This window comes from Anabas testudineus, chromosome 5, assembly GCF_900324465.2.
Source record: "Anabas testudineus chromosome 5, fAnaTes1.2, whole genome shotgun sequence".
Taxonomy (NCBI): domain Eukaryota; kingdom Metazoa; phylum Chordata; class Actinopteri; order Anabantiformes; family Anabantidae; genus Anabas; species Anabas testudineus.
The window spans coordinates 15,036,658-15,061,665 of NC_046614.1; the positions used below are offsets into that span (position 1 = coordinate 15,036,658).

The following is a 25,008-nucleotide window of genomic DNA, read 5'->3' on the forward strand; positions in this document are numbered from 1 at the left end:
TAATACATCTTCGCAGGACTTCTCACTTCACCTGAGTAGATCTGTTGTCAGGACTGTGTGGGTGTGTACAACCTGTACCAGACTTCCCTGTTTTGCTGTACCTCTTATTAATGTGGAATTTGGTGACCTCATATAAACAAACCTGCAATCATGTAAGACAGTACCTGAACCTGAGCACAGGTGTTATATAATCAAACAGGTAATTGAAAACACTGTGACTTTGCTGTACAGCTACTTGTGGATTTCCCACCCCCTATTTTGTTTTAGCAGTTTTCGTTCCTAATATTGCACACTGTAGTTCTCACATGGAGGTACAGATAACAGGACAGTGTCTACATTAAAAAGCATGCCTTTTTATTTCTTGAATATATTCAGTGGTGTTTCTTTACTCTCGCCAGGTAGGCACACCTTGCGTGCTGCTTTGCTTCAGAGGTGAGAGCCACTGCACAAGGCACTTTAAATGCTGCCACTCTCTCAGCTTTAAGGCAGCACAAAGGACATCATTCCACTGAGGCTACGTACAGAGACCAGTATGAATCACTCAACCCCGTACAGCTTTACTTTTAGTACAGTCAGACTTTAAATAGAATCATATATTCATACACACACATCTCACATCAGTAAAAATCATACTAGCTTGATATTTGTACAGACCTGCTGGCCCTGACTTGCTTAAATGCACAATTTTCTAAAACAATGGACATGTCCTTGAAAGAAGAAATCTAATCAAGTGAAGGGTGACCGTTATCGGAAACAATGATAGAGTAGAGCTCAACAGAATAGGAAAAACCTGCATGCCTTCCAGACATCTGCTGGCTGTGAAACCCCCGTGAGGCCTGTTTGACTGAATAAAGCCTTCGTTCAGAGGGTGTTGTTGTACTGTTGCTGTATACCGAAGCTTAGTGTTATAAACCACTGACTACATGGTCTCAACCCTGTAATGTCTGAAAGGTAAATGGCAGATCAAGAATCAGGTAAAGCTTCAGGACATATAATGCCACTTAAATTCCTTAAATGTGGTACCAGAATAAATGTTTCAGTAGTGCATTGTCAGCATTTGTGACAGAATGACAAGGCAAAAAGGAGAAAAGAAATTATCTGACACGAGCCAAACAGAGCAGCTTGTAGCAGACGATACAACTGTATATGATTGCAGAGTGATGAGGGTGTGGCATGACAGTAACATGGCAAACACAGCAGGGACAGAGCTTCTGCATTTTCAACTCCTCCGGGATTTTGAGTGCTGGATGAGCCACTGAAGAGTGATATCTGGAATAAAAAAAAATAAATAAATAAATAAAAGGAAATACATGCTGGGTTAGACATTTTTAACTCACTAGCAACACATGACATGACTGCATAGACTGTTGGTACCCATTTTAAACCAATGTAAAATGTAATTCAATCTTTAAATTGTGTGATGGGGGACATCCCCCTCTAGTGCCAGTGGAAAGAACAGTGCAGTATTTATTTATAACTTACCAATGTTGTCCTTCTCTTTGCAGGAAATGGAATAGCAGCATATCTCCCTATCCTGAATAGCAGCCAGATTCCTATAAAAGGAAAAAAGTGCACAAACAATAAATAAAAGTTCTGTATGCAGATTGATTCATTTGTATCATCACTACTCTCAGCGCTAATTTCTATGTTGACAGCAGAGGGAGCCAGTTCCTCATAGCATATAGCAAACATATCACAGCTCCACATATCCAGTTTTAACAATAAAGGAAACAAAGAGGAAACTGTTTTTGATTTTATTTTGCATTAGTATGGGGATTAGTAGGATTAAAATACACAAAAACACACCGAGGGGTTTGATATGTGATATTAATAATTGCAATAATATTCTTACAGTGGCAAGAAATAGTATGTGAAGGTTTCAGAATTTCATGGTTTCCTGCATTAATTTGGCACAAAATGTGATAAATTAAGAGGATTATTCATATCTTTATTGAGAACAACCATAAAAACCTCACAGTGCTAATGGATAAAGTATATGAAACCTTGGAAAAAGCTAACTGGACTCAGATGTGAACATACCTGGAGTCTTGTTAAGAAAATTAGTTTGGAGGTGTGGACTAGAGCTACTTTGACTGAACAAAATAAAAAAAAAAAAACCTTTTAAGTTTTCGCTGCACAGGAAGAATACGCTTATGTGGGCCATGCCTCACCAAAAAGAAGCTTTCAGAGGAAGAATCAAGAATTGTTGATTTACAAAAAGATGAAAGGGGTTTCAAAGTGATGTCAAATACTATAGAAGTTTAGTCTACAGTTAGAAAAACAGACAAATGGAGACACTGTGGGACTGTGGCTACTCTACCAAGAAGTGGGTGGCCCGTTAAAATCACCCCAAGAGCACAACGAACACTCATCAATCTTTTTTTTTTTTTTTTACCTCTGTACATTAAATCCTTAACAATTCTTCCAGCAGAACTGTAAACAAGAAACCTTTTGGAAAGATCTTATTGTTCTGAGTAAAAATACTCAATTGGACGATCGGCTGTAAATTAAAAATCTGTTTTTGATTACTTACATTTTCTCAATGAGTTGCTTTTCATCTAGAGCACTGGGGAGATCCCTTTTGTTACCGAGAACCAAAACCTGAACACAGATTACAACTGAAATTTGCAGTAGCAGCAAGAACCCACATAGTTTTGCATGACTGGTGCAAAAAACACACAAATCTTTAAAGTGGTTTCAGGAGAAGACTTACAGGAATTCCTTGCAACTGAGGTTTGTCCAATAAATTATGCAGCTCATTTCTTGAAGCCTCCACCTTTTCTCGATCTGCTGCATCAACCATGTACCTAAAAATGAAGCAATTAATAAAATTTGATTTGCATAACTATACGATATGTACGGTTCAACACCGGATGCTTGTTTCTACAATTTACTTTGAAAGCTAGAAAGTGGCATACTCACACAATTGCATTAACTCCCCGACAGTAGCGCTCCCACATGCTCCTAAACCTTGGCTGCCCTCCTATATCCCATATCTACAGAATCAAAAGCACATCCTCACAAGATATTCCTGTTTCCGAGTGTCATTAATATAATTTAATCACTGCCTTCTTGTAAAAACTGTCTGGTGTAATTTGACTGTATGGACTAACTGACTAATTATCTGTGTTATTTTGATGCAAGCACAAAGATTAAATCTGAACCTTGATGGTGACGTTTCCTTTGGTGACCTTTCTCATGTTGAACCCGACTGTAGGGATCATGTCTTCACTGAAATGTCCAGACTGAAAGGGGGAAAACATTCACATCAGTCATCAGTATGTTCCAGCCTAGTAAGAGGGCAGAGAGTGTAACGTAATGTAATTACAACCAACAATAGTTAATCAAAAATAGTTCATTTATAATAATTAGAAAAAAGTAATATAGCAGTTAAAAGCTGAATAGGATCTATTACCAAAGGTTTATTAAGAAATAAAGTGAGCATACAGTGGCATGGAAAATAATGTAACAATTATAAAGTGAATTAATAGTAACACTTATGATTTCATAAAACACATGGTGGACTAATAAAATTAGACATGAGAAAATCTAGCTATGATTAGGATTTGACATTTAGGGTTCATTTTATATCATTATTTTATAAAAAGGCATTCAAACCAGACAATTACAATTTAAAAAACGTTGTGAAAAGCTAAACATGTTCTGAGTAAATACACAATAAATCATTTTACACCAAACAAGCTAAATGATCAAACTGTTTCTGCACTTGTCTTTTATGAATGCTCATTATTGCACAAGTGGAGGGAAAAATCCACTGAAGTATACGGAATCAGCGGTATTCCCCTTTAACATCGACACTTGCGAGCCGTATATATTCCCTCTCCCTGGCCTCCTTTGCAAACCCACGAGCATACGCTGTCTGCTGTACCCACATTGCACATGACTTGCGGGAGTCACCTGATGAAGCTAAGTGGAAATGAGTGCAGCAGTCTTATGACTGAGGGAGGAGGAACCACCCCCACTGCAACCATTCACATACTAAAACTCTGTGTCACAAGCTTGCAGTGCATATCTCTCGTCTTTTCAGTGGTAAAGGAAGGAGCAGAGTTACGTTCCAACCCCAAAAACCAACTTCCTCGTCACACACTTTGTTTGGTTTGGTTTTACCTGATGCACTTTGTGCACAGACATCCAGTCAGACACCGAGAAACTGTGCGGTCTTCTTTTAAACTTAAATGCACACTAATGGCTCCTGCCTGGTAAATGTTCCGCTAGTCTTTTACTGAACTGTGCTACTGAAATTATTGCCTGAATGTTGTGTTGTTAAAACTTAGATTATCTGTAGAGATTAGAGATAGGGCAGAAACAACTATTATTTTCAACACCAGTCAATACTGATTATTTTATGAATTAAAATCTAAATCATTGTGAAGCCAATAAAAAGCTTAAGATGACATAAACGTCTTGTTGTGTCTAGTGAACAGTCCAAAACATAAAGACATTAATATTACACCTCACTAATGGGAAACTGGAAACAATGAATGACATTTTTGATCACAAATATAATCTATAATCATTTAGCTCATTATAAAATGAATTTCCTTATGTCAACTTATTGTTTCAGCTATAGTATAAAATCAACCTGAGCATGACAAGGTCTTGGTTTACTAATGTGGGGCTCTCATGAGCTTTGCTACATCTCTCAGGCATCTTTTCCTCTCATGATTTTTAGTATTACTCCACAATTTGATAACAATTTAAAGGTCAATTAAAAGATTTGCATTCCACAGTACGCTAAGTATGAATATGAATATATTTAAATGTAAAATATTCCCCACTGATCTGAAGCCCAATTTGGTTGAGAGTATTTTAAACCAATCGACAAAGTGCTGCATCAAGACAGAAAACACGGTCAGACTAAGCCAGCAATCTACAACCTGCAGATTCCTATTAGATTGGTTGTCAGAAAGAGCTAATTGGGTAAAACTGATGTGTGCAAAATGTTGTGCCAACCATCAGCACCACAAACTGATAACGACTACGACAACTACACGATTTCTCGCAATGTGCCGCTTCAGATCTTCTTTGCTGTGCAGCAATTAACCAATGGAAATTGCTCCACCAGAAATACCAGTTTTGAGAAATGCCTGCAAAGTTGCGAAAGAGAAATTGAGTTGCCCAGAAAAACGGATGCTGCCCAGCTTCGCCAACATGAGGTCACAGCATCAGATACAGTCAACTGTGTGTGTGTGTGTGTGTGTGTGTGTGTCTTTATCACAGTTACCATCAAGAGCAGCCACAGTAAGACAGAAAGGATCTGGTGCTGGTTGTGTGCTGCAAAAGTAGTTGGTGCCTTTTTGTGCCTGTCAGCTGCATTCAGGCAGCAACACCTAAAAACCCTTACAACAGGCTGTTATTAGTGTGAACTTAATGGTTTCAGCTTGTTGCAGGAGACTTGGAGGCGTGTAAAGGTGGAGACATGATAACGTGTCTGTGTGTGATCCATCCTGTTTGGCTTCACGACAAACAGCTGTTTTCATAGTCGATATGTTTTCAATAAGCCTCCTGGTGTTTGGGGAAAACGCTGAACTCGGTGTAAAACGACCCTTTAGCTTGGGAGCAAGAAAATCAGCACCAAGCAAAGTGGGTTTTAGCGTGCTACACGATCACAACACAGTCACAGACGAGCATCAGACTAGTTAGCTCAGGGGACTTGTTGACACAGACTCGGTGTTTGGTGGATGCTGAGTAAGGTTAAGTTGCTGCACTGATCCCAAAACAAGACAGCGCAGGTTAAAGGTAACAGCTCCCTACTTTAGCAGCTCTTATCCCATTATTAGTGCTAATAGTATTAGCACTGCTTAGCACGGTGGCTAACAGCAGCTGAGGACTTACAGCGATCACGTTTACAAATGTTGTTTTTCCCGAGTACTGGAGACCGACCAGGGTCAGCTCCATCTCCTCCTTCCAAAACAGGGACTTGAACCAGTCCAGGAGCCGGTTTATTAGCGCCAGCATCTTGAAGTCAGCGGTCACACAGCCCTGCGGTTGTACGTGTGTGTCTCCCTCCCCGGTCAGTGGCGTTTTCCAGCGGACATGGGAAGTGGGACGGAGCCTGCTGCTGTCATATGACCACAGGCAAACAAAGAGGGGCCGACAGCGCCCCCACTGTCGGCGAGAGGAACTGCACCCAGAGTCATGACTCTTCAGCAAACCCCTTCAGATAGTTGATTCAAGTTTCTTTAAAAGCTGCCTGTTAAATGACCTCTGATGCACTGGGTGGTATGTGTGCATGCAATGTAAGCAAGCAAAAGGAAATCCATGGCTCCTGTTGCCTTTCTTTCTCAAATAAAAGATTGAGCTCCCCAAGTGACAGGTGCAGGCTCAACCTATGTTTTTTTGCAGCTCTTTCAAAAACAAAAAAAAGCCCAATAAAAACTAGTAAAAACAAAACAGGCTCTAGTTAAAAGAGGAGAGCTGCTCCACGCGCTGCAGCATAACAATACACGTGCAAATTAAGAAAACAGATTGAGAATGTAGCTGCAGCGTTCACAAAACAACTCTGCAAATATTCACAACGCAGCCAAGAACAAAACGTGCTGCAAGTAGCAAAGACGACGGAAATGTTTGTGGGGAGCAAATACCTACATGTCCGTCAACTTTTTCTAGAGAAACCTCTCGCTGCAGCTGCAGGCTGTGCCTGTCAAACTGGAAAGTATATAAGTGTAGCTCTGAAAAAAGAGCTACTTTTGCTTAATCTCTGGTGCATATTGTGACTTATTCTGAGATTATAGACCGTATCCTGCAGTAGATCCCCGCCCTACACCACCTTTCATCCAGGGACAGCTGGGATCTGCTCCAGCATCCGACACTTTCACTGTAGGTGCAGGTGATGTGCAGATCTGGCTATAACTCCACTGACTAATTCATATAGTGTTTAACCATCATCTGCTGTTCAATCAGCCGCTTATAGGCTCTGGTAACTAACTGTGTCCATCTAACTACATTGCTGTAACATGTTCAATTCAGGTTATGTATAAGTAAAAACACTGTTATGGTGAAGTGTAGACTGCATTTTAACAATGTCTACGGTTCAGACTAATGAATCCTTATGATTCAAACAGTAAGTCCAGTCAGGTAATGTATAAGTTAATACACTGTCACTGCCTTCACGGCCTACATCAGGGGAGAACACAGACATAACGAGAGATGCATTTATATCTCCTTTCAAAGGAGCTCTAATAGGATACACAGGTGCTCGGCCACTCTGTATATAGATGTTTAACCATCATGCAGGTGATCTGCAGCTCTGTTTAACTCTACTGAGTGGTTCATATAGTGTTTATTCACACTGAGTAATACAATAATACCTCAAGAGATACGGCTACAGTCACAATCAGCAGCTCCATCCCAGCTACAGTTTGTCTCAATCAGCCTCAGCAGTGCTGGTTATATCCTCTGTTACCAACTGTCTCTATCTGTCTGAGTTACAATGATATCAGCTGAGGGTGAACCCACTATCTGGGCACAGCCAGCGGGGGTCTACTGCACGATACAGGCTATACTCTCACAATAAGTCTCTATATGGACCACAGATAATAGAAAAAGTAGCTCCGGAAAGAATTCGCCACCGTGGCCCTTAAAGGGCTCTGTAATCTGCAGTGTAGTTTTCTGAATGAAGCTGTTTTCATAATTTGATTGTGTTGCAGCACATTGAGCTATCAGGACGATTATACATATAGATTAAATTGAACAAATATTAAAACTCAAATAGTCAATATAAGCAAACAAACTATAGCTCAAACTTGTAGCTCAAAAAATAAATATAGATAGCTCTGTGATCTGGAGATTTTTGCATACATTGTTAATGTAACATTAAGAGGTAGAAAGCAAAGTACATTAACTAAAGTATTATCTGTTTTTTTTTATATTTATTGTTATTATATGATTTTACTTCACTACATTTCGAGAGAAGCACTGAATTCTTTACTCTACATTTAATTGAATGACTGAACAAGTGAATGGTCATTATTGTATTAGATATTTTTCTCTTTTTTTTTTTACTATTGTTATTAATATCTATAAAAAACTGAAACTGAAACTTTATTAGCTGGGGTTGATTTATTTAAATGTCAAACAAAATGATATTTGTTTTATAATGCTAGAAAAAATGACAGCAACAAAAAACAGATAAAAGCACAAGAACACTAAAGAAGATGACACAAGATGTTTCATGTCAAATGTCAATGTCAAACATTAATGTCATTAATATATATATATATATATATATATATATATATATATATATATATATATATATACATATATATATAAGAAAAACAAGATAATACAACAACATTATGTTATCTGAATACATAATAAATCAGAATGTCTGAATTAGGATCTGTGACGACCAACTGACTTGAATACATTGATTTCTTAATAAATAATAAATATCTGAACTATCTGAACAACAGTAGAGAAGTTGAGTTGATGCCTTCTTACAAAAAACATAATTTTCTTGAGATGTTTTTTGTTCTAAAGTTTACTTTATACAATAAAAGTCAAAAACACAATATTACAATGGAAGGTTGTGGACATCACATTGTTTATGACATCACACTGATTGATTTCATTAACTTAAAAAAACATAATCTAAATAAAAAACTAATCTTTTAAATGTTATTAGCACCACCAATTTAATAAGCACAAAGTTCATGCCATTGGTCATTTCACTGGCATCTTGAGTGCTCATGAATGAACACTTCAGCTTGCGAACTGTAAATCCAACAATCACGTTAATGACACAATGACCTGTTCTACCACTCATTAAATGACAAAACGACAGTCCCTTAAAAAATGTAAAATCATGTTAAAATATACTGCCCGTCCAAAAAAAGGGTCCACCTGGATTTAACTAAGCGAACAGTGATGCAGTGAGTAGCTTCTCATTTCTTAAACAACCATGTGGAAAGACTCATCCTGTGGTCGTCATAATAATGTTAATTTGTTTCAGAAGGATCTAGCCAAGAAAACATCTAAGGAGATTGATGCAACTACTGAAACTGGAATAAAAGTGGTCCAACAAGATATTAGAGTGTGTGACTCTTTCTTTTTTGGACGGGCAGTGTATAATCTTTAGAGTAATAGTCCAGGCTTCTTAGAGCATTTAGTGAAGTAACAAAGTGGATAGTCAACTCTGAAAGGTAAATCTTTAGCTTTTCACAACTCCTTTTAAACTATTTTTACTTTATATTGCTATTTTACAGTGTACTCGACACTCACCATTACTCACATTCAAACCTGGATGTTGCAAACAACATCTGATCAGCTGGTTGCTGAGTAGCTGTACCGGAGCAGATGCAATTTGAGTGCCTTGCCCAAGGGAACCTGAGAATCTGGACTGTCCAATCTGATACGGTCGGTCTAGAGATCAAGCTAGGGACTTGTAAATCCCAAAGCAGCACCTCTAACCTTTCCAGGTTTCTCTGACAGGGTTTTTTCTATCAGAATAAATGCTGATAGCAAAACACTTTACATCAACAATATCAAACTGATCGAGTCATGGGTATAAAACAATGGAAACCTCTCCCAGGTGGCTAAAACTGTCCTTAGATTCATCCTGAGCAATGATTTGTTGTCCACTCTCCTCCTTTGACAGGTGAAATTCACTGGTCTCCACTGCTGTATGATTAATTTCTAAATCAGGAAGAAGAAATCCAGATAAAATGTTTTGAAATCAGTAGCAGGTAAAGATTTGTTGCTGTAAAATAATACAGAAATCGTATAATCAAACTGCATTTTACAGTGCCTAAACATCAAGACTGAATAGTGCAATGGTGATTTTCTAAATTATTCCTGCAGCATCTTCTTGCAATATAAAGAATAACAATTAAACTGCATTATATAAAATACATTACCCTTTCACTCTGCAACCTGATGCAGATTGACACAGTGCTACTAAATTTTCTTAGTTATCAGTCACTTTTTGGGGGAATTTGAGAGTTAAATGATGCTCATGGTGTAGGTTTAACCATGATACTGACTCATCAGAAGGTGTACTTTCCAGATACCGATGTTTTAATGAGTTATTCGGCGTCAATCCCTTGAGTGTGAAGTGAAGTGCCTTAAAAGCACAAGTGACTTTCCAGAAACAGCCCGAGGATCATTTAGTTGTGTGCTTTTCCAATAAAGTATTTTGCATTTATGCCTAATTTACATTTCTCTAATATAACAATGTCTGTTTAAACTTTGAAATTCAAATTCCCATCTAAATCTACTTTGATTCAATGTATGCTCTGTACAAGTGAAAAACAGTTCATCTTTCCTTGCCTGCTTCTTGTAGAGATGTTTAGATTGTATACTTTCTTGTAAACATCAATTTAAAAAAGATGAGTCATTATTGTGAGTAATAGCTTCAGTATTCAGTTTCAGCCACATCAAACTGACTTCTTGAAACCATTGTCATGTTTTAAATAAATTAGATCTAAATGTACTGATGTGGGCTTAGATAAAATCTTTCACATCATGTTTTTTTCCAGTAAGACTTACTTGCTTTGTGCTTCCTGAGGCTCTTTAAACAAGCATAACACAGCAACACAAGGAGGGTGACAGAGAGCAAAACAAAGCCGATGCCAAGAGTCACATACAGCCAGTCTCCTCCATTCTTTCCTGAAATGTCACATCACAGTCAGGTCACAGAATGTATGTTGCGGTTACAGCTGCTTCATTCATGTACTGTCAACAACACCAAAACAAAAAATCTCTTCATCCGTTATATTATTCTGCCTACATACCATGCGTACCACATATTGCATCGTGGGTTTTGTTGCCTCTGAACCGTTCAGTAAATCCAAATGCACTGCACCTGTTGACCGGAAACGGTTCGTTAGTGCAGTTTAGGATGTTGTGTGGAATTACAGTATTGTTGTAGCAGAATGGCTCTTACTGTGTAAATGGTTTGCAGATATTATCTTTCACATCAAAATATGTAGAATTATTAGGGCATTCAGGCTCACACTGGTATGAATACTTTGTCGTCTCTCCTGAGGGAATGTCTGCGAAGACAGATGTATAAACAGATTTATATACAGCTGTACACACATATTATGAAAGTCAATCATCCATGACGTCCAGAAAATGACTCATAATGCGCGTGGTAATCCCCTGATTTATTTAAAGACCAAAAGGTCAAATGTTACACTTCTGCTGTGAAATAACTCGACATCTATAAAACTGACTGGGATAAAACATTTTAAAACATCTTCATCAGGTTAAAATGGGAATATTTCCAACACTTAAGTGCTGAATTAAAGCTGTACTTATGCTCTAATAATATTACTATGTTAACACGCTAAGAAGGTAAATGTGGTAAACCACCAATCGCAATTAACCCAATTGTGAGTTTGAACTGAGATATTACAACTTTTCAAATGTATACAAATCTTTTACATGTAGTCATTAATATTGTGTAGCTTATCAAGTAATAATGAGACTGGCAGTGTTAAAACTACCTACATGTGGTCTGTAACCTACATTCTTTTCCATTTACGTATTTACTCTCATGCCATGACAACCACAGCAGCAAGCAAACTCAACAGTGATTCATCTATTCGAGCACTAGCTTCAAGTTTGGATCTACCTGTAGCTTCTTTAATAACCTTTTTCTTTTAGCTCAAAAGAGGTCCAATCTCACCTGTCCTCTTCAGTTTTTCCCATGTGGCGCATTTGTTTTCCTCACAAATTGAACAGTCCTTGTTCGAACACAGGAAACCAGAGTGACACGCACACTTTGCATCTGTGGTCACTGTGCATTTCTCAGCATATTCTGTAGGCACATAACAACTTAGAGCACAGGATTTCCAAATAATAAAGCCTCATTTGCAGGTGTTTCGCTATCTTCATGCCAATTTTTTATGTGTTTTATTATTTTTAACTCACCCTGTTGGCAGGACTTGCATGCCTCACATCTGTCAAACATGCCGAATTCACTTGAATAGTATCCCTCTTTACAGGGTTTACAGATAGTGTTATGGTCATTGGAGCAGAACCCCTCCATATATTCCCCTTCAGAAAAAAAACAAACAAAAAAAATTAATCAATCACTCTAATGTTAAATGATTGAATCCAACAATTGAACACATTTATGTTAAACATATCTTATCTTACTTTTTTAAAGTGAATAGGTGTTTTTACCTGGGCGACACATGTCACAACATTTTTCCTCCATGTAAACCTGGTTGCGACCACAGCTGGTGCCAGATCCAATAGTCCAAAAAGTAAGTAGACATATTGCTGCCAATGAAAGCTTCAGAGGAATCATTATGACCAGTGCTCTGCTCTCGCCCTCAGGGTTTTATGTTAGCTGGTTGCTGTGCTGCTGACGTCACTGTGAGTGTGGTTTGTCAAGAGGCACTGAGACTGAGCAGTACAGGAAGTGAAAGGACCACTAGTGACTTTCTGAAATAGTGAACAACAACAACAGAATAAGAATAATAACTTTTTTCTTTTCGTTGTTTTTTCGTTACTTTGAATTTTGTAGAATTTGACTTACTTACTGCACATCTAAAGTAGTGTGTTTTGATTTTCAGTTTTTTCATCAGAGGTCTCTTGAACCACACAAAATAGGAAGTAAGTTAAATGTAAACCATTGTATGTGACAAACACTTTAATAACATGTTTTTTATTCTTTATTATTATTTTCAAATGATTGCAAATGTGTGCTTTGATATTATTTATGTAAAATTTAATTTACTTGCTGTAGAATGTTTACATGTGTAATAGCATGTTGGCTCTATGACGCAGATCTACGTAGTTTTTAAGGTGTACTGTGATCAGGTCTTTTGACATTTGGTGCAGGTGGCTGGACTTTCCTGATAAACACCATTGGCTGTTGAATAGTTCACACATCATCAGCAAATCAGTTTAAAGTTTTGTCAAGTTGTAAAATAAAATGAATCATCAAAAATTTTGATGATCAGCGAATAAGAGAAGTCTCTTCTCAGACATACCTACGCTTGTACCAATTTCTAAACTTTAAGGATGGAAAGTTGAGGAGGAACCTGCATGCACAGGTTGTACCATGTATATAGTGCCTGACAAGAGTTCAACACAACTGCCAAATAGCTTTTTCTAGCTATAATCATTTTCCATATGTATATACATGATATTTTAAGTTACATTTGACACTTTTTTATTATCTACTTCAACTGTTCATGAACAAATCTGAGAAAACTAATGTTGAATCACTTAAAATGAGAAACCAGGTTATTAAAAGAAACAATTTTCTGGAGTAATCGGGGAACGGCTTTGCATGTCCTTAAGAAGCTTGTTTGGAAATCTATGTATACACGCAGCTGATGAGTAATCTGATTTCTTGTCTACTTTGGGCTGATTTGGGAAGATTGGTACACAGATTTTAACTGTATAGAGATTGTATAAGGAATATATCATGCATGGGACTCAAAAGTGGTTTGTCAAGACTAATCATAGTCATGGTCATTCATTGCTAGATGGGATGGGACTGGACTGCATCACTGTATTCTTTATAAAGACTAAGACAAGCTTTAATACCGAAAACTGTTGGCAGAGACGTCATACATTTCACTCATACAGCATCTTCCTTGGATCTTTCATAGATAACAGTAAAACCAGTTTCACATCTCTTAGGAAGGGGGTGGCTGAGTAAGTTTGCTGTTCACAGAAAAGCAAAGTAAACTGTTATTTAGCCTTCTCTCAATTTTCTCTTTCTGTTCAGGAGGTTATAAATGATTTGATCTGAACACTTTCAGAATGGGATTGAGGAAGCGAAGGTGTATTTCACATACTTGAGTGCCATCCTCTCCCTTTCTACATCACAGGGCATTCTTCCTCATAAAAACTCTTTTTCAGGTTGCACACTCTCCTCAAAGGGAAATTATCTCAGTACAAGAGATGATGTTTGCTCACACCTCCATACACTGTTGAAACCATAATGTATAAATTAAAGTGGTTTTGCTTTCCAAACAAAATTATCAAGTAAAACTTAAATTGCACCAATAAATCAGTACTGCTAACTTCTGTAACTTTGTCTTGACTTGATTTGACCTCTTTAGTTTATCAGTCTCAGAACTGAAAAGCTTGAGTTCCATCGTGCATTTCATGTTTTTGTTTCAGTTTAAATTCCTCCAATATTTTCGATGTGTCTCAGTGAAATCAGAACTTATTTTTCTGATCAGAATTAAAACCATGAAAACCACAATGAAGGTCTGCACTGCATACACATACCCTGTTCTTATTTAAGTAATTTACAGTCAGCTGTCTGATAATTTCACAGATTCGTATGCAACATAGTACCCTCGTCGTCAGAATTCGACAACACGTAGATGCAAGTTGCAACTCCCTGTATAATGGAGCTTTTCACAATAAACCAGACGTTTATGTTGTCCTTGACATTTTCTCTGTCGTTTATCCCAACATTTATCTGTGTTGCCATGGTTTCTGTTCATGTTCTGCAAAGGCAGAAGTTCTTGAGGAAGGAATTCCCTTAGTCAGCAATGTTTAGGCTATAGTCTGCCCCCTAATGGCCAACCTCTTAAATCCTGCAGACGTACACAAAGTACGCAAGGACGTGCATAAGCAATGACACCTTTATTATCTCTGCTTACACGTTCGCAAATAGTGAGTATACACCCAGTGTAAGTCTTAATGAGCTGGTTAAGGTTCCCTGTTTACTTGTAAACTGAGAGTTTTAAGTGGATACAAAACAGAAATTTGACTTTCTTTAGCTTTGAATAAGTTAACAGAAGTAAAAATTCTGAGTTGTCACAGAACTAAAAATATTAACTTGGATGAACTCAAAGCCTAAACATAAAAAAAATAATTAGATCACATCACCCACAATGTTGCTGAAGTTTGTTGCCTTAGAAACTTTAGTTTTCAAAAAAGATTTTTTACAGTGTAATGTACACACGGATGTTGATCTGTGATAATGATCTGTTGGCTACTTGGATCTGTACAAGTCTGTGTGCTCATTGTACATGATATCATAAGCCACAGTAACACGAAATCAAGTGGTTGAGTAGATGTTTTAGTGATACTGCCCCTGCTGAATTCACACCCGTCACAACCTTCTCACATGTGGCTGATTATATCAAAGACATTTCTCTCTGTGCCACTCATACACAGTCAAAACCACAGGGGTGAGTGTTTGAACCCTCCTACAGGATGTGACACAACTATAGACGTACTATGTCTCAAAGGTAGACAGTATCGTCATTGGATAGCCACAAAGAGTAATAAAGGTACTGTAGAAAGTTGGAGTTCCCTTAAACTGCACTGCACATTACCACAGTGCACACTGTCGATGTGACTATGTGGTAAGGGTGGGAAGAAGATGCAAATGTTGAAGACTTAAGCATGGTAATGTAAGAGGTTTACTGAAGGTTATGACATTTGCTCCCAGTGAATACAGTGACATTACCTAAACTCTGAAGACCTTTCTCTACTTTGAAATCTGACTATTAAAGAAACAAGATGGAAATTACAGCACCCGTGTTCAAGCCCTATCAAAATGTTCATTCTTTAGGACTTTAAAGGGCAATTCCACTGATCAGTGTGTTGTTTAGCTGTTTAGCACTATGGCTCTACAGGCAGCTGTGCAGTTGTGTCTATTAACATAACACATCCAAACTTGAACTGTTGCTGGTCAAGATGTACTGTTGGTAAAGTCACATGAGTGCAGCACTAAATCAGTGCAGTACTGAATTAAACACAGAGTCTAAGAAAAGTGAATGTAATTTTGCCTTTAAGGAGACCCTTTAATGTCAAAGTAGAGACGGAGGTCTGCAAAGTAATCAAATTACATACAAATGTAAATCCTAAATATAAACTGACTTTAAAAATAAAAAAACATTTCACATCAAATTTACAGAGTTAAAGTTTACATACAAAATATAAAAAAAGATTAAAATTGTAAACATATGTGTACAAGGAAGATAATGCAAACAATGTATTTGTTGTCAGCTGGCGACATATATTCGTTGTTCGTGAGTACAGTTGCTTCACTTCAGATGGCTGCTCTTTCTATAAAACCCTACGTAGAAAGAGTTTGGTTCACGCGCTATATATGCCTTCGAAACCACACACCTACTTCCTGGATCACTGACATTTACTGAAAGCATTTGCAGGGACTGTTTCCACTGAATATGCGTACTCTTTGCTCATATGCGGATCCTTAATTTAGTTAGTACAAAAAGCCAAGTTTATTTAAAAATGTTTATTCAGACACTCTCAGGGGATCATTGTGCCCTTTGAAAACAGAGAACAATTATCGGTGAACAAAAACACCGTAGGTGCTGCACAACAGAATTCAGATAGCAGTTACTTTGTCTTTGCCATTTACAATCCAGAGATACTTTTACATTTTATTACATTAATAACATGTATTTATTACTTTTTACTATACTGCACTTATTCAGCAGCTTTTTCAACTACAGATTAAGATTCTGGATAAACAGAGATGAAAAGAAAGAAAAAAAATACAACTAAACACCTGGAGGTTAATAGTTTTGTGATTTGAGGGTCTAGTTGTGTCCCTTTTTCATATGTCAGTATAAGTGTATAAGTTGCTATAGCAGTTTTAACATAAAGCTGTTTCTACGTTTCTTAAATAACTGCTCTAATTATAACAAATTAGACTAAAACAGACACATTTGTGTATCAGAGGGTTTTTGTTTTCTTATTTCTTACCTTATAATCATCTTACAAACCCTCACATTGATCTAGTTGGCTGGATATAAAGATCTCAAACCTGCTGCACCTCATCCAACCACAATAGTTAAAGTTATTAATAGTTTTATACTTTACGTTTTGCTTGAGAAGGATTTGAAATGCCGTTATTACAAATTCCAAACATTATATTGATATTTCCTTTACTTTATAGTTTAAAGAAAAGGTCACACGGCTTCCAACCCAGGGTGCTGTGTTGGCACAATAAATGAGATGGAACCGAACTGCAGTTTTTCCGAGTATAGATCCTGCTAGTCAGACAGGTACATGCCGAACCACCTGTGGCTTGCATATCTGATTTCTTAGCAAAACAAGTGAATGAAAATGCTGTTTCATAACTCCTCTGACTCTACTAATCTGGGGAAAGTCTCCACAGGGCTATAAACAACTTGAAAGTCCTCACATTTACAACATCAATCTTTCCAATGGCTGAAATGAAAACATGAGAGGAAGTATCTCTCAGTGGGAAAAAGAAACACATTTAGCTCCACAAGGGGAACTCCCCCAACCCCACACACTTTACCACTAACAGCATGTTAGTTTGTTTTTTTGTCTTTTACATTTACTGTTCTCAGTGGAACAGAGCTAAAAAAAACAAAGTATGATAAAAACATGACAGAAATAGAGACAGGTTCACTGTAAGAAGAAAGCAAAACAGTTTTCTGAGACACTTAAGGAATTCATTCCACAGTATTACTAATTAGGATAGTTACCATCCTTACTATATTTAATATTCATACTATAGCTTGTAATTCTCAGAAGCTTGTCACTTGCCCCAATAATTGTCACATTATATAACATTACAGGGATTAAAGCAGCACAAAATGCTGTGTACTGTATGTATGTGCATGTTAGCAAGAGTAAAAACTATTTTTTAAAAACAGAATTACACATTTAGTGATACAATCTCCAAGACTGTTATATAAAAATATTCATATCCAAATTTGTAATAAATATTAAGGTTACACAGAAAGTGAATTTTTTGAGTGCAGTTGTCTTACTAAAGAAGGCATAAGTACAACTCAAGTAGCAAAAGCTGCTTGACTTTAAATTGTTGTACAGTTGAACAACAAAAAGTGAGGTATGATACATAACTTTCAAAAAATTCACCCAATATTCTATTACAGCAGAACGAACGAAAGTCAAATATTGACCACACTGCAGATTGTGAATACACCTGCTACAATACAGATACACTAAATAGTTTTTCTGATGTCTTGTATTTCTAATGTAAAACCAACAATATAAGTAATTGTTAAATGACCAGCCATGAAAGGATTCAGCTGATGATTACCTGACCTAAATATTCACAGTATTAATTGACATTAGTTTGATGTCAAAGAAAGTTTCACCTCAGGGCTCTTCAGGATTCAGCTTAAAAGAGGAGAGGCTACCATCACCACTCTCCTCAACTGGCCGCCGACATGAGTCCTTTGCTGAAAAGGAACATTAACACGTATTGCTTTGTTAGGTTTGTATTTATGAAAAACATGCACCATCAAACTCCTCCAAATGAACCCAATGCAGCTTCCCTTTTCAGATCTCTGAAGCTTCCTGTAGCTGTTTACATCAGGTTCAAAATAGTGAGCCTTGCCTACAAAAGTGGTCAACTCAACCTGAACTCCCTCATCCAGGTCTACAATCCCTCCTGCCCGCTGCACTCTGCCAGCGAACAACGTCTTCTTGTCACCTAAGCTCACAAAATTTGCTGAAAACTGAACTCCTCTAAACATTTCTCTGCACTCAAAAGCTTTATTAAAAGCTTTACTTTACCAAATAACTAAAGGTAAATGTGACACAGTGTATCTCTGAAATTGATCTGCAAATGGTAAATCAGGGTGGATCCAACAAAATAATATGTCATCATTTCAGGACATGGCAACATGACTTTGTCACCATATAAATTCATGTTTTCATATTATATATTAAGAAGGCAGAACGCATGTGGGACAGTGGGACACGTCATGCATTGTGGTCCACTGAGCATCATACACTGCAGTATTATACAGTATTATTTACTGTCAGTGAGTTCTTGCTACAGTAGCAGTCTAGGTGTTTTGCCCACTTCCTACCACAGCAGAATAAAATAAAACATAGTAGCAAGGGGTGTTACCTAAAGAATAATGCATCTCATTTGAAACTGCTGATGCACCTCTACACTTTCTTGCCAAGAATTGGATGAGATAATGCTGTGCAGACTGCAAGACTTGAAGCTGAAATCAGTTTCATTTACAGACTGGAAACTAGGTGAAACACCTTGTCTGACTCTGTCGTAGTGTAACACAATGTGCTTCTCTGAAACTCGAAAGCTCTCTAACATAAAACTACTATTTCTTCCCTGAAGTGTTGGGATGTGCAGTTGTGTGTCATGAGCATCAACTTCTTGTGTTTGTCTGTTGTGTCACAAGACACCAGGAAATACCTGAGCCTGGTTGTATTACCATACTATTCCCTTTTACTAAAAAAGAAGTTCATTTTTTATCTTTCAACATACTTTGTACTGCAGTTTTTTTCTGCATGCAAGGAGTGATGTGAAGCTTGCAGGTCACCGCGGTCAGTATCAGCAGTCCAATAATCCCAAATATGAGGAGAACCATGCCTAAACAAAACAAGCAACTAATAAGTTACTTTATAGTTTGTTTGTTTTTTTAATGCAAAGTTCTGTCATAAAAAATATCAGCAAATGTTTTACCCGTGTAGTGGCCGGCATTTGAATGGGGATTTTGCGCCTCTTCTTTCTTTGGGGTGCCTTTGTGTTGTGGAGGAGCTGTGCTGAAGGTCATAGTACGTGTAGCCTGAGTTTGAGGCTCCTCACGTGGACGGAGGGATGTTGATTGTATGATTGTTTTAGTGATAGCAGAGTCACTCTCCGGATCATTACAGATGGCATCTGAGGTTCTTTTTCCATTCACTTTCACTCCTGATTTGCATCTACAATGAATAAGTCAAGATGAAGCTGAGCTGAAAACAACACGTAACTGCTTTAGACATATTTAAGATTACGTGTATTAAATGTCTGCAGCAATTCTCAGTCATCCAGATTGTGTCCAGCTGCTACTGAACAGCACACACATAAAGCATGGCACAGTTTTAAAAAGAAACCAGTACACTTACTCCTTCCATTTTTGACAGACCGAGTTGATTTCGCTGGTGAAATATCCATATTCACACTCTAAACATTCTGGAAAAGGAGAATAATGAATTAATAAAAAAGAAGATTTCATTGCATACTGCATGACGTATGATGTTGCTTGATGTTTCCTGTGTACCGTTATTTTTCAGTCCAAATCCAATGTCACATTTGCATGAGGAAGCATCATCCTCCCAGGGAGTAAATCCCGCACGGCACTGACATTTCCTATCGGTCTCTCGTGTGCATTCCTGTTTAACAGAACTTCCCCAATCTACAACAACAAAATCCCATACCCATTAAAAGCAGGCTGAGACTGAAGAAGGAAGTTTTGCCCTTTCTTTTGTCGCACAATGTTTCAGCTTCATGAGCAGTTGCATTAATCATTCCGTAGCCAAGTGGGAAAAATAACATTATGGTAGGTTTATCAAACTTGTTTATGGTAAAATAGATTACTTTAACACTCACTTTTATTACAATTTGTACATGGTCTGCATTCTTGGGAATCATTTTCCTCAGGCTGGTAATATCCATTGGAACAGGCAGTACAACCGCCTTGACGTGTTACTCTTTGACCTTGATTTAATTAACAGTATCAAAAGAAACCATGTACATTAATCATAATACCAAATTTAAGCACGTGGCGTAACAGAGGAAGTTGTAAATCCAACATCTACTGTATGTTCAATGACATGAATGAATGAGGAAGAAATGATACAGATACATACATATATAAAAGTCTTACTTTACCTTTTAGGCATCGTGTGGCGTCTGAATGAATGGCAAGTTTGCAAAAAGTCAGTGTGAATAGGAGCACTTTGGACAGATGCATATTCATCATTGACAAGTACCACTGAGCGTTTCCTGTGAGAGACGAGCCAACAGTGGCAGACTCAGAACGCCCCACACTGGAATCACCACAACCTTATAAAGGAAGAGTATAAAGGAAGCAGAAGCACGTGTCTTATCTGACTAACACTTAAGATAACACTTAAGGACAATAATATTCTGTTAACGTATTCTGTCAGTGCAAATCTATATAAGTCCAAAGCATATTTATTTAATTAAGGTTACTGAGAAAATTTTTTATTTTTAACAAAAAGCTGACTTTGAAGCCATCTAATGTGTGTTTTTTTTGTTCAGTTATCATAAAGGTGACAGATAAAAGTAAAGATGGAAATATAGTTGAAAGTGCTGGAAAAAGCTACCAACTAGACTTAAGTTTTTATAATTTTTTTCATTAGTTTTAACACTATTTCTACAGTCCATATTTACCATCAACATGTTTGTTGTCCTTATTTCCCTTCTTGTTTTTGTTTAAATTTGTGGTAAAACAGTTGGTCAGTAATTAAATTGTACAAACAGCCCTTAAATGTATCATTAAACATTTAATTAGAATATATGTATTTTGACCATAGTACTAATTAATAAACTAGTAAATAAATGTCTTAGATTTTTGTATCATGACCTCTCTATTTTTATACATGACATCAAAAGTGACTATCATGTTCCATCTGTACTGTTGCTTATTCCATTACAAAAGTTTTTCAGAAAACAGAATATTATCACCTATCATGATATGTAGCTTTAGAGCTTTTCTGTTTATTAACCTTTGTCAGGGCTGTTTTTTATTCTTTCGGGACTGATAGGGAAATAAGTAAGAAATCTGTGGTTAACTATCGGAAACTATGCAGTCTTATTATGCCAGTAAGAGCATGATACAATACCTTTGTGCATGGGTTCAAAGTGCAGACGGAACCACCATTCTTTATCTGCAAGATACAACCACACAAATGCTAAAAGCTCGCTTCTTGAAGCGGATGTTAACACACCTCCGCTCAAGTTTTGACTTTTGCCATTAAATAAAATTATGAAAAACATTTTAATTAGAGGATCACAAAACCCCTTAAATGACTTGTAGTAATGTTGATGTAACATGATCACTAGTCAATTTAGAAAGTGGAGAAAGGAAAACGAATCTAGTTAATTAATTAATATTTGCAGTGAAGTGAAGCACACTGAGATGTCATCACCGTACTGTAGCATCAGTTGTTAAATGATCAGTAGTACGAATTTCAGAACTGAATACATTTTTTGAACTGAAAGAAAAGTGTCCCTGAGCAACTTTGGATTAAAAAATAGTAACATTTAGCTGCTGTCATCCATATTAGGGCAAAGACCTCTGAGCTAAGAGAAGCAGCAGTTTGTAACCATCCTTGAGTTTGGTGGGAAAGACTGCTTATGAGTACGGGCCACAACAGAGGAAAACTAATACTGCAAAGGTTGTGTTCTACAAGTAAGCTTTAAAAATCCTGTCAGAGCCCAGACTACCCCTTCACACAGACACAAAATCATCCAGTCTCAAGTTCAACTGACGGCATCTGCATGTGTGGTTGCTGCTGTGAAGCACGAACGAGGAGGTGTGAATGTTGTGCAGGTGCTATATGATGGCAATGGCGGTAATCTATTCAGTATTCAGCAGCAAACCTAACCAGAATTTGATACTGCAACTTTCGTCAGTGACACAGCATCCAATCTGGTTTTGGATGAGCCAGCTCATCACCTGTTTTTAAACAGGACAATGACTCAAAACACCTCCTGGCTTTGTAACGACTATTTGACCACAAAGGAGAGTGATGAAGTAATTTTTCAGTCAACAATATAGACAATGATAAATACACAGAATAAAAACTAAGAACAGCCTTGGGCTGTTTTTTGCATGTGCCAAGATGTTGATCAGTAAAAGCCTGTTGTTTGTTTCGATCTGATGTCACAGAAGGTCATTTTGAGTTGTTTTTGTCTGCCAGGGAGTGTAAACAGTATATGTGAGATGATGTTTTCCCATATATAAAGTATCAGTACAAACAATGGAGACCAGTCCTTAACTCTGAACAGACAAGGCCAAGTCCAGTAAAGCAAACAAACAAACACCTAAACATGTTTCCTAGCTTGATAGAAAAGTGGAACTGTGGTGTCATGTTTAACACATCTCCTTTTTTGTTCCACATAAAACATTTTGGTGAACTTTTTAATGGAAGAAGTTCATGTAAGAAAAAACTGACAAGTGGCATTCCTGTGATCTTGGGCAAAACATCCAAAAGTACTTAAGCAATGATGTGTCATGATGATTGTGTCTGTGACTGTACAGATTAACCTGCAGAAAAGCACCTGTGAAAAGCAAAGTTAAATTTATACAGAGTTCTCTTTCAGAGACCTGTAAGAATTTCTGTCCTTATTGAGAACAACTATAAAAACCTCAAAGTGCTAATGAAAAAAGTATGTGAACTCTTAGAATAATGACCTGAAAAAAAGATAATCATACTCAGGTGTTAGCATAAGAAATATTAGTTTGGAGGTTTGGACTAGAGCTACTTTGACTGACTAAGAAAACTCTTTGAGTTTGCTCTGTACAAGAAGAAACCCCTTACGTGAGCCATGCCTCACCATGATCAAGAATTGTTGATTTCCATAAAGTTAGGAAGGGTTACAAAGGGATCATAAAGACTTTAGAAAGTCACCAGTCTACAGTCGGACAAACAATCCACAAATGAAGACACATCAAAATTACCCCAAGAGCACAACAAACACTTATTAATGAGGTGAAGAAACAACCCAGAGTGGCAGCCAAAGATTTGAAGGCATCATTGGAACTGGCTAACATCTTTGTTCGTGAGTCTACAGTATATAAAACGTGAGGTTGGGTTGGTTGGTTGAGGTTATTTTATTTACTTTTTCCACTATCACTATGAGGTTTTTATGGTTGTTCTCAATAAAGACATGAAAGCTGAAACACTTGTGTGAGCTTCATGTCACTTATAAATAATTTAGAAGACACTGATTTTTTGATTGACTTTTTGACAAGTTGTGTCTCTAGAACGGAGGTTTCATGCTCGCTAAGAGGAAAGTAGCTGTGGGATTTTTAGTGGAACTTGACCTGTACACAATCTGACAATTACCAGCTAACACTACATTGCATATATAGCAACTTTACCAGACAAAGTATGGTTGTTGCAACACCAACTCATTTTTAATTTTTTTATCCACAGGATATGCTCTGATTTATGATTTTTTTCAGATGCAGCTTTTCTTGGAATAAAGAGATAAGGTGTATTGTTAATGCTTTGTAGTTGCTGTGGAGGGGGAAAGAGGTAAAACTCACAACTGACATAAACTCAACTGAGATATTACGCAACTAACATGTGGTCTGAAGAAAAATAATAATCATATTAGGGTAAACCCCTTTATATGTTTGTCTCAGCTTAATAAACATGCACAATGTGTAACTAATCACAGTACACTTTTATCACAAAAGAATAATCTACATTACCTGGTTTTCCCATCAAGCCTTCCTCTGTCCTTGGACAAAAAGCAGTAGGGATGTGACCACTCTTCATGACTATTGAGGAGTTGTACCGTTTGATGGCCACAGGTAGAAAGGATCTCAGGTGGCGCTCTGTGGAGCACTTAATGTTGATCAGTCTCTGGCTGAACGTCTGCAGCATCATGCGGTTGAAGGACCTGAGCCTCCTCAGAAAGTACAACTGGCTCTGAGCCTTTTTACACCGCCTCCCACTGTATAGAGTGAGGGATGACTCCAAGATTTCCTGAAGTCCTTTGTTTTACTGATGTTGAACTGAACATGGTTCAATCCACAGCAGTCCACAAAACTGTCCACCACCGCTTGATACTGTGACGTCTCCACCCTGAATACGTCCTACAACTGCAGAGTCATCAGAGAACGTGTGAGATAGCAGGACTCTGAGTTGTCTTATGTGTACGGGGTGAAGAGGGGACTGCACTGTCCCCTGTGGAGCGCCTGTGCTACAGACCACAGTGTCAGACACACAGTTTACGTCTTGGTTTACTCATTTTTAAATTGTTGCTGTCCTTTTCTTGTATATTACTGTTTTATGCTGTAGCCTAGTTCCTGTTTTTTTGGTTGAGCACTTTGAGTTGCTTTTGAATTAGTATTTATTTATTTATTCCATTTTCAATGCTACTAGAAAAGTATTCTGTGCCTCCAAGGCAAATGGTACAGCTTCAGCTATGCCCATGTTGTTTGAAGTACAGCACACGATTACTGAGCAGTAATAACATTACTCAACATGTAACTATTAATATTTTCATTTACAATATGCAGCTTAAATACT

The 25,008-nt window shown here is 37.4% G+C and overlaps 3 protein-coding genes across 3 annotated transcripts; all 3 read right to left on the reverse strand.

Moving 5' to 3' along the window:
- Positions 1-333: 333 nt before the first annotated feature.
- Positions 334-6,066, reverse strand: arl8ba (ADP-ribosylation factor-like 8Ba). The gene is made up of 7 exons (XM_026350078.1): positions 5,857-6,066; positions 3,165-3,245; positions 2,923-2,996; positions 2,714-2,807; positions 2,534-2,601; positions 1,483-1,553; positions 334-1,269 (listed from the first exon to the last, which is right to left on the reverse strand). Exons 1-7 carry the CDS (start codon positions 5,977-5,979, stop codon positions 1,220-1,222), a joined length of 561 nt encoding a protein of 186 aa, XP_026205863.1. The 5' UTR covers positions 5,980-6,066; the 3' UTR covers positions 334-1,219.
- Positions 6,067-8,296: 2,230 nt separating this feature from the next.
- Positions 8,297-12,291, reverse strand: tnfrsf18 (tumor necrosis factor receptor superfamily, member 18). The gene is made up of 7 exons (XM_026346824.1): positions 12,157-12,291; positions 11,902-12,027; positions 11,657-11,788; positions 10,910-11,018; positions 10,758-10,828; positions 10,513-10,632; positions 8,297-9,660 (listed from the first exon to the last, which is right to left on the reverse strand). The coding sequence occupies exons 1-7, from the start codon at positions 12,281-12,283 to the stop codon at positions 9,524-9,526; spliced, it is 822 nt and encodes a 273-aa protein (XP_026202609.1). The 5' UTR covers positions 12,284-12,291; the 3' UTR covers positions 8,297-9,523.
- A 3,554-nt stretch (positions 12,292-15,845) lies between these two features.
- si:ch73-361p23.3 (tumor necrosis factor receptor superfamily member 4) lies at positions 15,846-24,280 on the reverse strand. The gene is made up of 9 exons (XM_026346806.1): positions 24,186-24,280; positions 21,586-21,630; positions 20,609-20,782; positions 20,327-20,434; positions 19,998-20,132; positions 19,843-19,909; positions 19,421-19,659; positions 19,223-19,327; positions 15,846-18,164 (listed from the first exon to the last, which is right to left on the reverse strand). The coding sequence occupies exons 1-9, from the start codon at positions 24,250-24,252 to the stop codon at positions 18,082-18,084; spliced, it is 1,023 nt and encodes a 340-aa protein (XP_026202591.1). The 5' UTR covers positions 24,253-24,280; the 3' UTR covers positions 15,846-18,081.
- Between the last annotated feature and the right edge of the window lie 728 nt (positions 24,281-25,008).

Excerpts from the sequence above, each read along its gene's own strand:
- arl8ba (XM_026350078.1), bottom strand. The coding sequence starts at position 5,979 with ATGCTGGCGCTAATAAACCGGCTCCTGGACTGGTTCAAGTCCCTGTTT. Across the intron at positions 2,602-2,713 it reads CTCAGTTGCAAGGAATTCCT|GTTTTGGTTCTCGGTAACAA; the intron begins GTAAGTCTTCTC and ends ATCTGTGTTCAG. Across the intron at positions 1,270-1,482 it reads CAAAGAGAAGGACAACATTG|ATATCACTCTTCAGTGGCTC; the intron begins GTAAGTTATAAA and ends TTTTTATTCCAG.
- tnfrsf18 (XM_026346824.1), bottom strand. The coding sequence starts at position 12,283 with ATGATTCCTCTGAAGCTTTCATTGGCAGCAATATGTCTACTTACTTTT. Across the intron at positions 12,028-12,156 it reads TTGTGACATGTGTCGCCCAG|GGGAATATATGGAGGGGTTC; the intron begins GTAAAAACACCT and ends TTTTTTCTGAAG. Across the intron at positions 11,789-11,901 it reads ATGCAAGTCCTGCCAACAGG|AATATGCTGAGAAATGCACA; the intron begins GTGAGTTAAAAA and ends ATGTGCCTACAG.
- si:ch73-361p23.3 (XM_026346806.1), bottom strand. The coding sequence starts at position 24,252 with ATGAAGAGTGGTCACATCCCTACTGCTTTTTGTCCAAGGACAGAGGAA. Across the intron at positions 19,660-19,842 it reads GTCTGTCAAAAATGGAAGGA|ATGCAAATCAGGAGTGAAAG; the intron begins GTAAGTGTACTG and ends TATTCATTGTAG. Across the intron at positions 18,165-19,222 it reads GAAAAAAACTGCAGTACAAA|CAAAGGACTCATGTCGGCGG; the intron begins GTATGTTGAAAG and ends GTTCCTTTTCAG.